Source organism: Saccopteryx leptura, chromosome X (genome assembly GCF_036850995.1).
Source record: "Saccopteryx leptura isolate mSacLep1 chromosome X, mSacLep1_pri_phased_curated, whole genome shotgun sequence".
Classification (NCBI taxonomy): domain Eukaryota; kingdom Metazoa; phylum Chordata; class Mammalia; order Chiroptera; family Emballonuridae; genus Saccopteryx; species Saccopteryx leptura.
This window is the reverse complement of record NC_089516.1, coordinates 10,270,471-10,285,928: the sequence shown is the minus strand read 5'-3', so window position 1 is coordinate 10,285,928 and position 15,458 is coordinate 10,270,471. Positions and strand designations below refer to the sequence as shown.

Sequence of the window (15,458 nt, the reverse complement as noted above, 5' to 3'; positions counted from 1 at the left end):
AAACAAATATTGGCAAATTTAAGAAGACTGTACTCATACCAAACATGTTTTCTAACCATAATACTATGAAACTGGAAACATACCAGGAGGAAAGCTGAAAATTCACAAATATGTGGAAATTAAGCAACACACTCCTGAACAACCAATGGGTCAAAAAAGAAATAAAAGGGGAAGTAAAAATATTATTGAAACAAATGAAAATGAAAACACAACATACCAAGGCAAATGGCCAACAGGTACAAGAAAAGGTGCTCAACATCACTAATCTTCAGGGAAATGCAAATCAAAGCACAATGAGATATCACCTCACAGCTGTTAGAATCATTATCAAAAAGAACAGAGATATGTAGATATGTGTTGTCGAGGATGTAAAGAAAGGAAACCCTTGGCACTGTTGGTGGGTATATAAATCAGTACAGTCGCTATAAAAAATAATATGGTGGTTCCTCAAAACAAATTTAAAAAACTACCATGTGATCCAGCAATTCCAATCCTGGGTATACATCCAGAGGAAAGGAAGTCAGGATCTCGAAGGGATAACTGAACCCTCATGGTTATTGCAGCAGTAGTCACAGTAGTCAGGTATGTTTTATGAATGATGATACAGAAACAACCTGTGTTTGTCAGAAGATAAATGTATAAAAAAGATGCAATATGTACATACAATGAAATATTCCTCAGCCATAAGAAAGAAGAAAATACTGCCATTTGTGACAATATGGATAAACCTTGTGGCTATAATGCTAAGTGAAATAAATGAGACAGAAAGAGGCAAACTGTATATTATTTAGATGTGGACCTAAAGCAAAGCCAAAGTCATAGAGACGGAGAGTAGACTGGTGGTTGCAGGGGCTGTGGGGTGGCGAAATGGGGATTTGTTGGTTAAGGGTAAACATTTCCAGTTATAATATGTATAAGTTCTGGGGATGTACTATTCAGTATGGTGCCTATACTTAATAATACTGTATTATATACTTGAAAGTTGCTGATAGTAAATTCTAAATGTTCTCACCACATAAAAGAAATGGTAATTATGTGAGGTGATGGAGGTGATCACAATACTATGATCATCATATTGGAATATGTAAGTATATAAAATCAACACATTGTACACCTTAAAATTATACAATGTTATATGTCATTTATAACTCAATAAAATAAAAAAATAGAACTACCATATGATCCAGCAATCCCACTTCTGGTTATATATTCAAAAAAACTAAAATCAGTTTCCCAAAAAGGTATCTCCACTCTCATGTTCACTGCAGCTTTCTTCATAATAGCCAAGACAGAGAAGCAACCTAAATGTCCAACGGCACACGAATGAATAAAGAAAATATATATATACACAATGGAATATTATTTAGCCTTTAAAAAGAAAGAAGTCCTTACTAGTCTTAGTGGGATCACATCATAAGGTATATAAATGTCAAATCACTGTATTGCACACCTGAAACTAATATAATACTGTATATCAACTATACTTAGGTTTAAAAAATTAATAAACCAATGAAATCCTGTCATTTGTGACAACACAGATGAACCTGGAGGGCATTCTTCTAAGGGAAATAAGCAGATACAAAAGGGCAAACACTGCATGACATCACTTATATGAGGAATCGAAAGTAGTGAAACTCATAGAACCAGAGTTTAGAATGGGGGCTGCCAGAGGCTGGGTAAAGGGGCAATGGGAAGGTATCATTCAAATGGTACAAAGTTTCATTACAACATGAATAATACCTATTATCCATTTGTTTTTTAAAACCACTTTATTGAGAAATGACTGACATACAAAAAAGCTGTACATATTTAATGTATACAGTGTGATGAGTTTGGAGATAATTATACATCCATGAAATCATCACTATAATTTAAGCCATAAAAGTATCTATCACCTTTAAAAGTTTCTCCCCACCCTCATTATTTATTATTGTTTTGTGTATGTGATAAGAATACAACATAAGATGTGCTCTTGTAGCAAATTTTTAATAAGCATATTACAATAAAGCTTTTAAAAGGGCATGATGATATATTCATAATTTAAAGGTAGGCAAAGTTTTCTAATGTAGAAAGAAAGTAATACTCATAAGAGAAAAATGATAAATTAGACTTGTTCGAAATTTAAAACTGTTGTTAATGAAAAGACACAATTAAGAAAATGAAAAGGTAAAACAAAGACTGGAAGAAACATTCATAAAACATACCTGACAAAGGACTGGAAACCAAGATAATATAAAAAGCATCTGCCTACAACCCCTCCCAAATAAAAGATTAAACATTCAACTTAAAAAAATGGTCAACAATTTTGAAAAGGTACTTCATAAAATAAATGACAGGTAAATAATCACAAAGAAAAGTGCTCAACATAGATATCAAGGACACAGAAAATAAAAACTACATCATCATAGGACTGGCTAAAATTAAAAGAGTAATACCAAATGTTGGACCCCAACCAGCTGGCTCAGTGGGAGAGCATAGGCCCAGCATGTGGAGGTCCTGGGTTTGATTCCTGGTCAGGGCACACAGGAGAAGCAACCATTTCCTTCTCCATCCCTCCCCTTCCCCCTTCTCTCTCTCTTTCTTTCTCTCTTCTCCTCTCACAGCCGTGGCTTGAATGTTTCAAGCAAGTTGCCCCAAGCACTGAGGATGGCTCCATGGCCTTGCCTCATGTGATAAAATAGCTCAGTTACTGAGCAATAGAGCAGCAGCCCCAGATGGGTAGAGCATTGCCAGGTAGGGGCTTGCAAGGTAGATCCCGGTTGGGGTACATGTGGGAGTCTGTCTCACTGCCTCCCTGCCTCTCAATTTAAAAAAATATTGGCAAGAATGTAGAACAACTGGAACTCTGCTACATTAGTGGGGGTTAGTACAAAATGGTCCAGCCACTCTGGGAAAAGCTCTAGAAGTTCTAATAAAACCAATCATGACTGTTGGTTAAGATGGCAGCACAGGTAAGCATGGTACTCGAATCCTCCCACAACCACATCAAAATTACAACTAAACTATAGAACAACCATCATTCAAAACCCCGAAACTTAGCTGAATGGAAGTCCTATAACTCAGAATTTAAAGAAGTAGCCACATGAGACTGGTAGGAGGGGACAGAGATGAGGAATGGGCTAGTGCAGTGGTGGGCAAACTCATTAGTCAACAGAGCCAAATATCAACTGTACAACAATTGAAATTTCTTTTGAGAGCCAATTTTTTTTAACTTAAACTATATAGGTAGGTACATTCCTTATCGAGGTAGCGCCCGCATGTGGTATTTATTTTGTGGAAGAGCCACACTCAAGGGGCCAAAGAGATGCATGTGGCTTGCAAGCTGCGGTTTGATGACCACTGGGCTAGTCCCACTTCCACGCAGATAAAAATCAGGAGGGATATCTGAGCTGTGGAGGTCCCTAAGGAGCAAGGGGTCCCAGCCCCATACCAGACCCTCCAGCCCAGGGTTCTAGTGCCAGGAAGAGAAGTCTCCATAATTTCTGTCTGTAAACACCAGCAGGGATTGTGGTTAAGTGAGACAGGGAGCTGTGGGAGTCCCAGGCATCTTCTCTTAAAGGACCTGTGCACAGACTTCCTCTGACTCACTCCCTCTCAGCCCCAGCACTGGGGCAGCAGCTTGAAAAGCACCAGGACCATCTGGGGAGGAACTGAATTGTCTGGCAACAGACTGAGAGCCGGGGGACAGCTTTCTGCCAGACAGAAGTGATGGCAGAGACCATTGTTCCTTTTCTGAGCTCTCCCCCAACAAAGCCAGCAGGTAGGCATCATATCTGAGTCACCATCAACCTGGCTCACACTATTCTCCCTGCACTGGTGATTCCGAAACCCCACCCCATCCAACTTGTGGGTCCACCCAAGTTGTTTTCAGGGGCTTTTCCATATGAAAGGTCTGTCTGGGTTTTAGACTTTCCTAAAAATCTCTCAAACAAGCAGCATCTTGTCTTGGCGTACCCTGTACCTCTTTCTAAGTGGCCCTAGGCCCAGAATGAGCAGGAACCAGCCTTGGTTCAGAGCTTGGCCCTTCCTGGGCACCTCCAAGCCCAGGACAAGTAGCAGCCATCTGCCAATCTCTCTGTAACTCATGGTAGGTGGCCCCAGGCAGAATACAGTCAGCAGCTGACCTTGGCTGCACCACCTGAGAGGCCCAGAGCCAGCACACTCAGTGGACAACTTTAGGTTGAAGCACCACCCAACCACCTGCACAAGCAACACACCCAAGGGGAAGATTTAACGAGTACCATAGCCCAGCTGAAGTAAGTCCAGCTCTATGAGGTAGGCCTCTGTACAGCTGATATCCTCCAGGGGGGCTGGTGGCTGCAGCCAGTCCTAGCAGCCAATTGGCCTGTGGGTAAGTCCCTCCCATTTGCTGTACCAACAGCAATCAAGGCTCAACTAAAACAGGAGAGTGTACAAAGGCCACATGGGGGAGAGGGAACACCTGGAGTACCCAATTTGGGTGATCAAGGAGGCTCTGCCATTGGACCCTACAGAATATCTACTAAATTAAGACACTCTACCAAGCCCAGCAAATGCAGTAGCTCTACCTGATACATGAAAACAAACACGGGGAGGCTACCAAAATGAGACAAAGAAACACGTCCCAAATGAAAGAAATGAACAAAATTGGAGAGAAAAAAAATGGAGACAAGTAATCTACTACATACAGAGTTCAAAACACTGATTACAAGGACGCTTAGTGAATTTAGTGAGAACTCCAACAGCATAAACCAGAACCAGTCATAATGGAAGGATATCCTAACTGAAGTGAAGCATAATTTACAGGGAAACAACAGTAGAGTAAATGAAGCCAAGAATCAAACCAACAATTTGGCATAAAAAAAAGCAAAAACACCCAATCAAAGAAGAAAAAAAAACAATAAAAAAAAAAGAAAAAGGAAGATAGTGTAAGTAGCCTCGGGGACAACTTCAAGCATACCAACACTCACATCATGGGGTGCCAGAGGAGAAAAAGAGAGGAAGAAATCGGAACCCTATTTGAAAAAATGACAGAAAACTTGCCTAACCTGGTAAACGAAATAGATATACAAGTCCAGGAAGAGCAGAGAGTCCCAAACCCTCCAGGGGCCTATACCAAGATACAATTAAAATGTAAAAGGATAAAGAAAGCTAATTTTAAAACCAGCAAAAGAAAAGCAGTTAGTTTCCTACAAGGGAGCTCCCATAAGACTCTCAGCTAATTTCTCAAAAGAAACTTTGCAGGCCAGAAGAGACTAACAAGCAATATTCAAAATAACGGAAAGCAAAAACCTACATCCAAGATGACTCAACCCAACAAAGCTATCTTTTAGAATAATTTTGTTATCCAGTGTCACCCCAATACATAATTTATAAAAAGGGAAAAAATAAAAGAAAATAGAATTTTAAAAAAGGAGATTCCCAGACAAGAAAAAGCTAAAGGAGTTCACCACCACCAAACCAGAATTATATGAAATGTTAAAGGGTCTTCTTTAAGAAAAAAAAGATAAAAAACATAAACAATAAAATGGCAATAAGTACATATCTATCAACAACTGAAATCTAATAAATAAATAAATAAACAAACAAACAAGTATAACAGAAACAGACTCATAGATACAGAGAACATTTTGATGGTTTCCAGACGGGAGGGGGTTTGGAGAAATGCGTGAAAAAGGTGAAGGGATTGAGAAGTATAAATTGGTTGTTACAGAATAGACAGAATACTCATTGAGATGTAAAGTGCAGCACAGAAAATATAGTCAATAATATTCTAATAACTATGTATGGTGTCAGATGTCAGACACGAGTATGAGACTTATTGGGATGGTCACTTAGTAAGTTACATAATGTCTAATCACTAGGATATACACATGAAACTAATATAATATTGTATGTTAACTGAAATTGAAAAATAAAAGATGATTTAAATAAAAAAGAAGTAATCACATATAGTCACCACACTACCTACTAATCCTAACCCTAGGTATTTACTCAAGAGAAATGAGAATGTACTTGCTCTCATTCTGAATCAAGAATGTAGTTTTATCCTGACAAGTGGTGGCACAGTGTGTAGAGCATCAACCTGGGACACTGAAGTTCCAGGTTAAAAATGCCAAGGTCACCGGCTTGAGTGCGGGCACATCAGGCTTAAGCACAGGCTAACCAGCTTGGGCATAGGATCATAGACATGATCCCATGGTCACTGGCTTGAGCTCAAGGTTGCTTGCTGGTTTGAGCCAAGGTCGCTGGCTTGAGCCTAAGGTTGTTGGCTTGGCTTAGGCCCCCTGGTCAAGGCACATATGAGAAGCAATCAATGAACAACTAAAGTGACACAACTATGAATTGATGCTTCTTATCTCCCTCCCTTCCTTTCTCTCTCTCTCAAAAAAAAAAATTAAGTTTTATACAAAATAACCAAAAACTGGAAATAGTTCAGGTATTCATTAACAGGAAAATTGATAACCAAATTGTGACACACACACTCAATGGAATATTACTCAGCAATAAAAAGGGCAGATTACTGACATATGCAACACTATAAATGAATCTCAAAAACATAATTTTAAGTGCAAGATGTTTTACACAAAAGTACATGTTAGGAGAATACCATTTCCATAAAGTTATAGACTAGGCAACACTGGCATTAACAAAATTTAGAACAGTGGTTGCTTCTGTGTGAGTAGGGCAGGAATTGACCAGGAAGAGGCAAGAGGGAGCTTCCCAGGATGATGGGAATGTTCTGTATCTTGATAGAGGTTGGGTTCCGTAAGTGTATACATTTGTTAAAAACTTAACAAATGTACCCTTAAGATTTGTGAGGTCATTGTATATAAAATTTATATCATAATAAAAGCCTATAAAAATATTGAATTCTAGTTAATGATATGCATACTAAAATATTTTTGGGGTTTTTTTTTTTTGACAGAGACAGAGAGAGAGTCAGAGAGAGGGATAGACAGGGACAGACAGACAGGAACAGAGAGATGAGAAGCATCAGTCATTAGTTTTTCGTTGCGCATTGTGACACCTTAGTTGTTCATTGATTGCTTTCTCGTATGTGCCTTGACCGAGCCAGCGACCTTGGGTCCAAGCTGGTGAGCTTTTGCTCAAACCAGATGAGCCCGCGCTCGAGCTGGAGACCTCGGGGTCTTGAACCTGGGTCCTCGGCATCCCAGTCCGATGCTCTATCCACTGCGCCACCGCCTGGTCAGGCTGCATGCTAAAATATTTAGGGCACATGCATAGATGTCTCCAATTTACTTGAAAAACAGTGGTACCTTTAGATATGAATTTAATTCATTCTGTAACCGAGCTCATAAGTCAGTCAACTTGTATATCCAACTGCCGATACTGGACCCGTGCGCCAACGTGCCAACTAGCGGCAGCTTCCCGAATCACGACTCATATCTCGGAATTTCCTTCGGATCTCGAACAAAAATATGGACCAAGTTGCAGCTTGTATCTTAAAAAAAAAATCGTATGTTGGTCTGTTCGTATCTCAAGGTACCACTGTATGTTAAAAATAAGATGGACTGCGGATAAATAAAGGAAAGGATATTGATAAAACAACTATAGGAAAATGTTAATGGCAGAACTGAAGTGGTGGCTATAAAAGTATTTATTGTATTATTCTTTCAACTTTCTTGTATGCTTGAAAATATACATAATAAAGTATCGGGGCAAGAGAGAGTAACAAAAGAGAGATCAAAAGGACAAGAGAGACAAAAGAGAACGCTAAAGAGGAAGCACTAATGAAATTAAAAAAGTAAGCCAAGTCTGGTGTCTCAAAAGCCAGTTAGAAAAATAACTTCAGAGGAGGGGACAGCCAATTGTGTAGAATTCTTCTGTAAGTTCAAATAATATTAAAACAGGCCCAATAGATTTGACCGTAAGAGGAGTATGCGTGGAGGAGAGGGAAGCCACACTGAAGTAGAGACAGAAAACACTGTTGGTGAGGAAGCAGAGCTAGCAATGGAAAGCACTAAATAACGTGGCTGTGAATGAGCACAGAGACCAGCAACAGCTGATGAAGGATGTGGGGTCAAGGCGATGGACACCACTGGGGCACATTCACAGATGGGTACGAATGAGCCAGGAGAGAATCAGGGGACACAGTTCTACCCCCAGGTCAACCTCCAGTACCTGTGTGTTCTTATATGGAAATAGGATCTATGTGGATGTAATTTAGTTCAAATGGCTTTATGCTAGATTAGGCTGGGCCCTAATCCAATGCACAGTATCCTTATAGGAGGAATTTGGACAGAGGGAGACACAGAGAGAAGGCCATGTGAGAGAGGAGGCAGAAATCAGAGTGATGCATCTACCAGCCAAGGAACGCCCAGCATATCCAAAATTGGGAATAAGAAACATAGGTCCCCCAAAAAGTTTCAGAGAGGTAGCTTGGTTGTGCTGACACCTTGATTTCAGATTTTCAGCCTCTAGGACTATGATATTAGATTTCTGTTATTTTAAATCAGCAAGTTTGGAGTATTCTGTTATGGCAGCCCGGTGACACTAACACAGGGGAGAGGAATAATGAAGAGACACAGGTGATAAGAACAGGGCTGATGTCCTTGACAAGATGATGTGGAACCACTTCAAAGGTACCAGGAAAGGGACTGGTCTTTGGTAGTATCAGGGCCACCCTCTTCCTCTGAAATAAGCATAGCATCATCAGGGTAGATCTAAACAAGGGTTTACCCAGAAGCTTTAGACAATAAGGAATGCTTCAAACAGCCCTTGTGTTATATCTTCTGTTCTTTTAACTAACACACAATATGCAGTCTACATATTCAAGTTACCAGTCTTTCTTTAAGCATACAAAAACCAACCCATTAAACTTAAATACAACAATTCTCTGCCTTTCAAGAGGAGTTTGAGAACAAAGAGGGAAGTCTTACCATCAGGAATGGAACCAGACGTTTAGCCAATGGTCAAAACAGAACAAAACAACTAGATGAAAAGCCTGGTAACCCCAGATCAGGAAGCCGCTTACCTTGAGCTGCTGCTGGAGTTCACTGTTCAGCCGGGCCAGCACTGCGTTCGCCTCTTTGTTTTTGCGGATAGCAGTCTGAATAGCCTTCTTCTGTTTGGAAGACTGTCTACAAAAGGTACAAACAGTTCAGTGAAATAGAACTTAAGAGGTCTGGACCCTGGGCTCTTGTCAGAACTCTGATTCATGAGAAGTGCTAAACTAACAAGGAACTAAATGCCACAGGGATCCAAAAATAGAATTATATATTCACAAGCAGGGAGGCAGGCACACACCAAATGAGGGGCAAAAAAATTGTTGGGATGAATTATTTACATATGAAGTAATTCCCATTTTATAACTTGAAGGAAAGTTGTGAATCAGTCCTTTTTAAATGCTTTATGTTCCATTTATTCTAAGACATTGTAATAAGTATTTCTTCCAGACAAACCATATTAACTGGAACACCCTTTTTGTGTAAGTATTAATGGCATTTAAAAGACCTTTAGGTGGGCCCTGAGACAAATCTGAAGGGAAAGTTAGAAATTCTCTTTAGCAAAGACCCAACATTAATTTAGCCAGCCTACATAACTCCTTTATTCCCTTATTATTAGCATCAGTGCCTGAGTATGAGTGAGCATGAGCATGTGTATATGCCAGCATATACATCTGTGGCACTTAAGAAATACACAGAAATCAACAGCCATATTCCCAAATCAAGTCAATAGTAAATTCATAGATCAGGTATAAATAGGGTGACCATATGTGTCCCACTTTGCCTATTACAGTCTCTGCTTGTCCAGCCCTAATTATTCCTGGCACCCTACTTCTCCCTTGAAACTGTCCACAATTGGGAAAATAAATCAACATGGTTGTATATCTACAACTTTATATCCCACAGCAACAAATATTGAATTCTCGGAGAAAAATGGCGATTTAAGTTCCCCTAGAAAAACAAACATATTTGTAATCACTGGGAAATGGGTTCTAGGCCAGAGCAACCCAACTGGTATGCATTGTGACCGCTGTAGTGATCTACTTACTGTTCACTGAGGGTGTTCTCTATGCTATGCATTTGCTAATCTGTAGCAGCATACATACTCCCTTCTCTAAAAAAGCTGAAGGTTAATTTTTTCTTCCTCATATATGCATGGAAGGGGCTTCAACATCTACTTCTGTAACAAATAGATAGACTGCATTTCTGGTTTCAGGACAAGATGGAGAAGACCCACTTTTCTCTATTCCTTCCAGTAAGTATATCCAGTTAAAACCCTGGACGGAGTGTATAAAACAAACGTAATATGACTCCAAAAAGTGGAATGGAGAACACAAACTAGTTAGGAAACCCAGAACCCAGGGAAACATATAGCCGTGAATTCCCTAGGTTTTCTTTTTTTCTTCATAGATCCCAGGTTAGATAGTGGAGAAATTGGCAATCCATAAATGCCAGTGCAGGCAGATAAAAAATAATCCCCGTAAAATCCTGCTCTCTCTAATCAAAGAACTTGGAAAGGGACAGCCTACAAAGACAGGTTCAGACACCATCTTCCTCCTGAATATAGACAAAATCTTTACAAAACATTAGCAAACAGCCTGACTGGGCAGTGGCGCAGTGGATAGGGCATTGGACTGGGATGCGGAGGACCCAGGTTCCAGACCCCGAGGTCACCAGCTTGAGCGCGGGCTCATCTGGTTTGAGCAAAAGCTCACCAGCTTGGACCCAAGGTCGCTGGCTCTAGCAAGGGGATACTCAGTCTGCTGAAGGCCCTTGGTCAAGGCACATATGAGAAAGCAATCAATGAACAATTAGGGTGTTGCAATAAAAAACTAATGATTGATGCTTCTCATCTCTCTCCATTCCTGTCTGTCTGTCCCTGTCTATCCCTCTCTCTGACTCTCTCTGTCTCTGTAAAAAACAAAAACAAAACATTAGCAAACAGAATTCAGCCATATATAAAAAGAATTATATACCATGATCAAGAGGAGCTTATTTTAAGGATGCAAAACTGATTTAATATTCAAAAATGGATCAATGTAATAAATCCCATCATCCTAACAAGTGAAAGAAGAAAAAATCACATGACCATACCAATTGATGTAGAAAAAAGCACCTGATAAAACTCAATACCCATTCATGATAAAAATTCTCAGAAAACTATGAATAGAGGTAAACCTCAACTTGATAAAGAACATCTACAAAAAAAACTACAGCTCTAATGTCATACTTAATGAAAAACTGAATGTTTTCCCCATAAAGACTAAGAATAAGAAAAGAATTTCTATTCTCCTCACTGCAGTCATAGCACAAAAAATGTGAGGAAATGAAATAAAATGCACACGTTTTGAAAAGAAAATTGTCTCTATTTGCAGATGACATGATGATCTATGTAGAAAATCCCAAGGAATCTACAAACTCTTCTAGAACTAACAAGTGATTTCAGTATGGACAAAAGTGAGTTCACAGCATAGAAGATTAGCATACAAAAATCAAAAGTATTTCAATATACTAACAATGGACAGCTGGAAATCAAAATTAAAAAATGTGCTATCAGGTACAAAGACTCAAACTGAAATCCTCAAGTCTATCAAAACATATAGAACTGGCCCTGGCCGGTTGGCTCAGTGGTAGAGCATCGGCCTGGCGTGCAGAAGTCGAGGGTTCGATTCCCGGCCAGGGCACACAGGAGAGGCGCCCATCTACTTCTCCAACCCTCCCCCTCTCCTTCCTCTCTGTCTCTCTCTTCCCCTCCCGCAGCCGAGGCTCCATTGGAGCAAAGATGGCCCGGGCGCTGGAGATGGCTCCTTGGCCTCTGCCCCAGGCGCTAGAGTGGCTCTGGTTGCGACAGAGCGATGCCCCGGATGGGCAAAGCATCGCCCCCTGGTGGGCGTGCCGGGTGGATCCCAGTCGGGCGCATGCGGGAGTCTGTCTGACTGCGTCCCCGTTTCCAGCTTCAGAAAAATACAAAAAAAAAACCAAAACATATATAACTTACATGGTAAACACTATGCAACACTGATAAAATAAATAAAATAAGATCTAAATAAATAGATAAGTAGTCATATGCATGGATAGGAAGATTCAACATAGTAAAGATGTCAACTTTCCCCAGATTGATATAAAGGTTTAATATAATTCCTATCAAAATCTCAGAAACATTTTTTTTAGTTCAAGGCAAAATTATTCTAAAATTTATATTGAAAGTCAAACGAATTAGCTCTGTTAAGAGGATGAAAAGACCAGCTACAGACTGAGAGAAAATATTTGCAAACCACAAATAAGACAACTTATTTGTATTTAGAATATATTAAAGACCTCTCAAACTCACCAGTAAAAAGAACAAGTCAATCAGAAAACGGGCAAAGGGCAGGAAGAGACATGTCATCCAAGAGGATATATGATGGCAAATAACAAACATCACTAGCCATTAGGAAAATGAAAATTAAGGGCACAATGGGATAGCAGAATAGCTAAAATTAAATAAAAAATGTGACAATACCAAATGCAGGTGAAGATGTGAAAGAGAAGATAAAATGGTACAGACATTTTGTAAAATAACTTGGCAGTTTCTTTAAAAAACAAACCTACACTTAGCACATAACCCAACAATCAAGAGTCCTGAACATTTATCCCAGAGAAATGAAAACTTATATGCATGCAAAAACCTGTACACAGATGCTCACAGCACCTTTATTTATAATATTCAACAACTAAACACAATCAAAGTGTCTCTCAATGGGTGAATGGCTACACAGACTATGGTACATTCATGCCACAGAATGCTGCTTAGCAGTACTAATTGATATACATAACAACTTGAATGGATGTCAGAGGTTATTATGCCAAGCGCAAAAAGCCAAACTCAAAAGATCACATGCTGTGTGATCTATTTATATGACATTCTCAAAATGACCAAAGTATAGAGATACAAAACAGATCAGTGGTTGTCAGGGTAAAGAATGGTGGAGAAAAGAGGATAGGTGTAAATCCTGTATCTTGGCTACAGTGGTAGTTACAAGACTCAACACATGCGATAAAATAGCCTAGAACCACAGCTGACCCTTGAACAACATGGGTTTGAACTGCACAGGTCCACTTACATGCAGATTTTTTCAATAAATATCTGTACTGTTTTCAATCCTTGGCTGGGAGTCCACAGATACGAAAAATTAACTATATGCACTGACTGACCCATTTAATATAAGGGACTTGGACATCCATGGATCCTGGAACCAATCCCCAACAGATACCAAGTTTCTGGAGAGTGAAAAGTTATATATGAAATTTTGACTTCTTGGGTGGATCGACATCCTTAACCCCCATGTTGTTCAAGTGTCAACTGTATATACATACACTGTCCCAATATCAATTTCCTGAGTTTTATATCATACTATAGTTAAGTAAAATGTAACCATTGGAGAAAATATGTGAAAGATACAGAGAACATCTTTGTACTTGTTTTGTAATTTCCTGTGAATCTATGCTTTTTCCATAGAAAAAGTTACAAAAAAAAAGATGTGATAAGGGCTGGATTCCCCTCCTTAAACTACTACCATGCAATGTACGCCCAGCTTGTAAGTTTTCCCCTTCTCTGAGAACTGTCTCCATCCCTTTCCCCTTCCTCCACAGGGATGGGCCCCTGGTAGGCAGTCCTATTTGTCTTAAGAAATCCTCACACCTCTCTCTCTCTCTCCATATATATATATATATATATATATATATATATATATATATATATATATATATATATATAAGAGTATTTTTCTGAAGTGAGAAGCAGGGAAGTAGAAACAGACTCCTGCATGTGCCCAACCGGGATCCACCCAGCTTGCCTACTAGGGGGTGATGATCTGCTCATCTGGGCCGTTGCTCCATTGCAACTGGAGCCATTCTAGCACCTGAGGTGGAGGCCATGGAGCCGTCCTCAGCACCTGGGCCAACTTTGCTCCAATGGAGCCTTGGCTGTGGGAGGGGAAGAAAGAGATAGAGAGAAAGGAGAGGAGGAAGTGTGGAGAAGCAGATGGATGCCTCTCCTGTGTGCCCTGGCCAGGAATCAAACCTGGGACTTCCATACACCGGACCAATGCTCTACCACTGAGCTAACCGGCCAGGGCCTCCCTCACCTCTATTTTCACACTTGAATAGATACTGGGCCATGCTGAGTGGAACACATTCTCTCCCGGGGATCTAAGTTATGGCTAAGAGTTCAGTTTAGCATAAGCCCTCCAGTGAGAATATAACGTCTGGGGCTGAAGGTGGTTGAGATGTCTTCATAGGTAACAATGACAGAAAGTACTCTAAGAAAGTTGAAGAGAATCAGACGGAGCACTCAAATGTTTGCAATCCTCTCTTCCAATCCACTCCTGCCACAGGTCTCCATGAGTCGCCTCTATATCCTTATAATAAAGAATATGGTTTTGCTCCCTCAAGTTGCTTTTTGATATTTCCAACCAAAGAAGCCCTAAATAATGCATAGGTAGGATGAGGCCCAGAATACTCTCAAAAGTTCAGCAAAGGCCAACTTGCTTCACTGTCTTAAGAGTTGTTTCTAGATTCTCCCAATATTGTTATTCACTGGTCCAGGAAATAAGGAGAAGAAACTGGAACTCTCATCCATTCCTGGCAGGACTGTAAAATGCTGCAGCCACTGTGGAAACAGTTTGGCAATTCCCCAAACTGTAAAACAAGACTTACCATATGACCTAGCAAATATACTCCTAGGTATATGCTGGAGACAAATGAAAACATAAGTACCCATAAAAACTTGTACACAAATAGTACAGCAGCATTATTCTTAATAGCTGAAAAGTAAAAACAATCCAAATGGCCATCAAATGATGGATGGATGAATAAAATGTGGTCTACCCATCAATGGGATGTTCTTCAGCAGTAAAAAAGAATTAAGTTCTGATTCATGCTGCAACATGGATGGAAACATTATGCTAAATGAGAAAAGCCAATCCCAAAAGACTATAAGCATAACTCCATTTACATAAAATGCACAGAACAGGCAAGTATACAGAGAGAGAAAGTAGATTAGTAGTTGCCTGGGGCTTGGGGGAGGGGAGAATGGGAAGCGACCGCTAATGGACATAGAATTTCTTTTTGGGGTGATGAAAATGTTCGAAAATTATTGTAGATAATGGTGATGGTTGCATGACTTGATGAATACACTAAAAACCACTGAATAGTACAGTGAAAAGGGCAAATTGTATGCTATGTGAATTATATCTCCATAAAGCTGTTAAAAAACAAAAGTAAAGACAAGAAAATGAAAAAATCTCTTTGTGAACTCTGCTAGCTGAACGGCCAATGCCCTTTGGAGGATACTGTAGCCACCACAGACTGACTCGCAGTAATGTGAAGCAGACATTCAAGTGGAAATCTGGAAAAATATATGAAAGAAGACTTAGCCATCTTTGTCCCTGACAGAGAGAGATCCATGTCCTAGGACAGGCTGAAAGACCTTCAAAGCTCTCGGTGACCCTTAAACAAAATACACTTCCT

At 39.9% G+C, this 15,458-nt stretch overlaps 1 protein-coding gene across 2 annotated transcripts in view; it reads right to left on the bottom strand.

Moving 5' to 3' along the window:
- Positions 1–15,458, bottom strand: part of REPS2 (RALBP1 associated Eps domain containing 2) — a 225,955-nt gene that overhangs the window by 8,169 nt on the left and 202,328 nt on the right. For both annotated transcript variants that reach the window (XM_066356509.1, XM_066356510.1), the window contains exon 15: positions 8,978–9,083. In XM_066356509.1, coding sequence (XP_066212606.1) covers positions 8,978–9,083 — 106 coding nt within the window. The remainder of the gene's footprint in view (positions 1–8,977; positions 9,084–15,458) is intronic.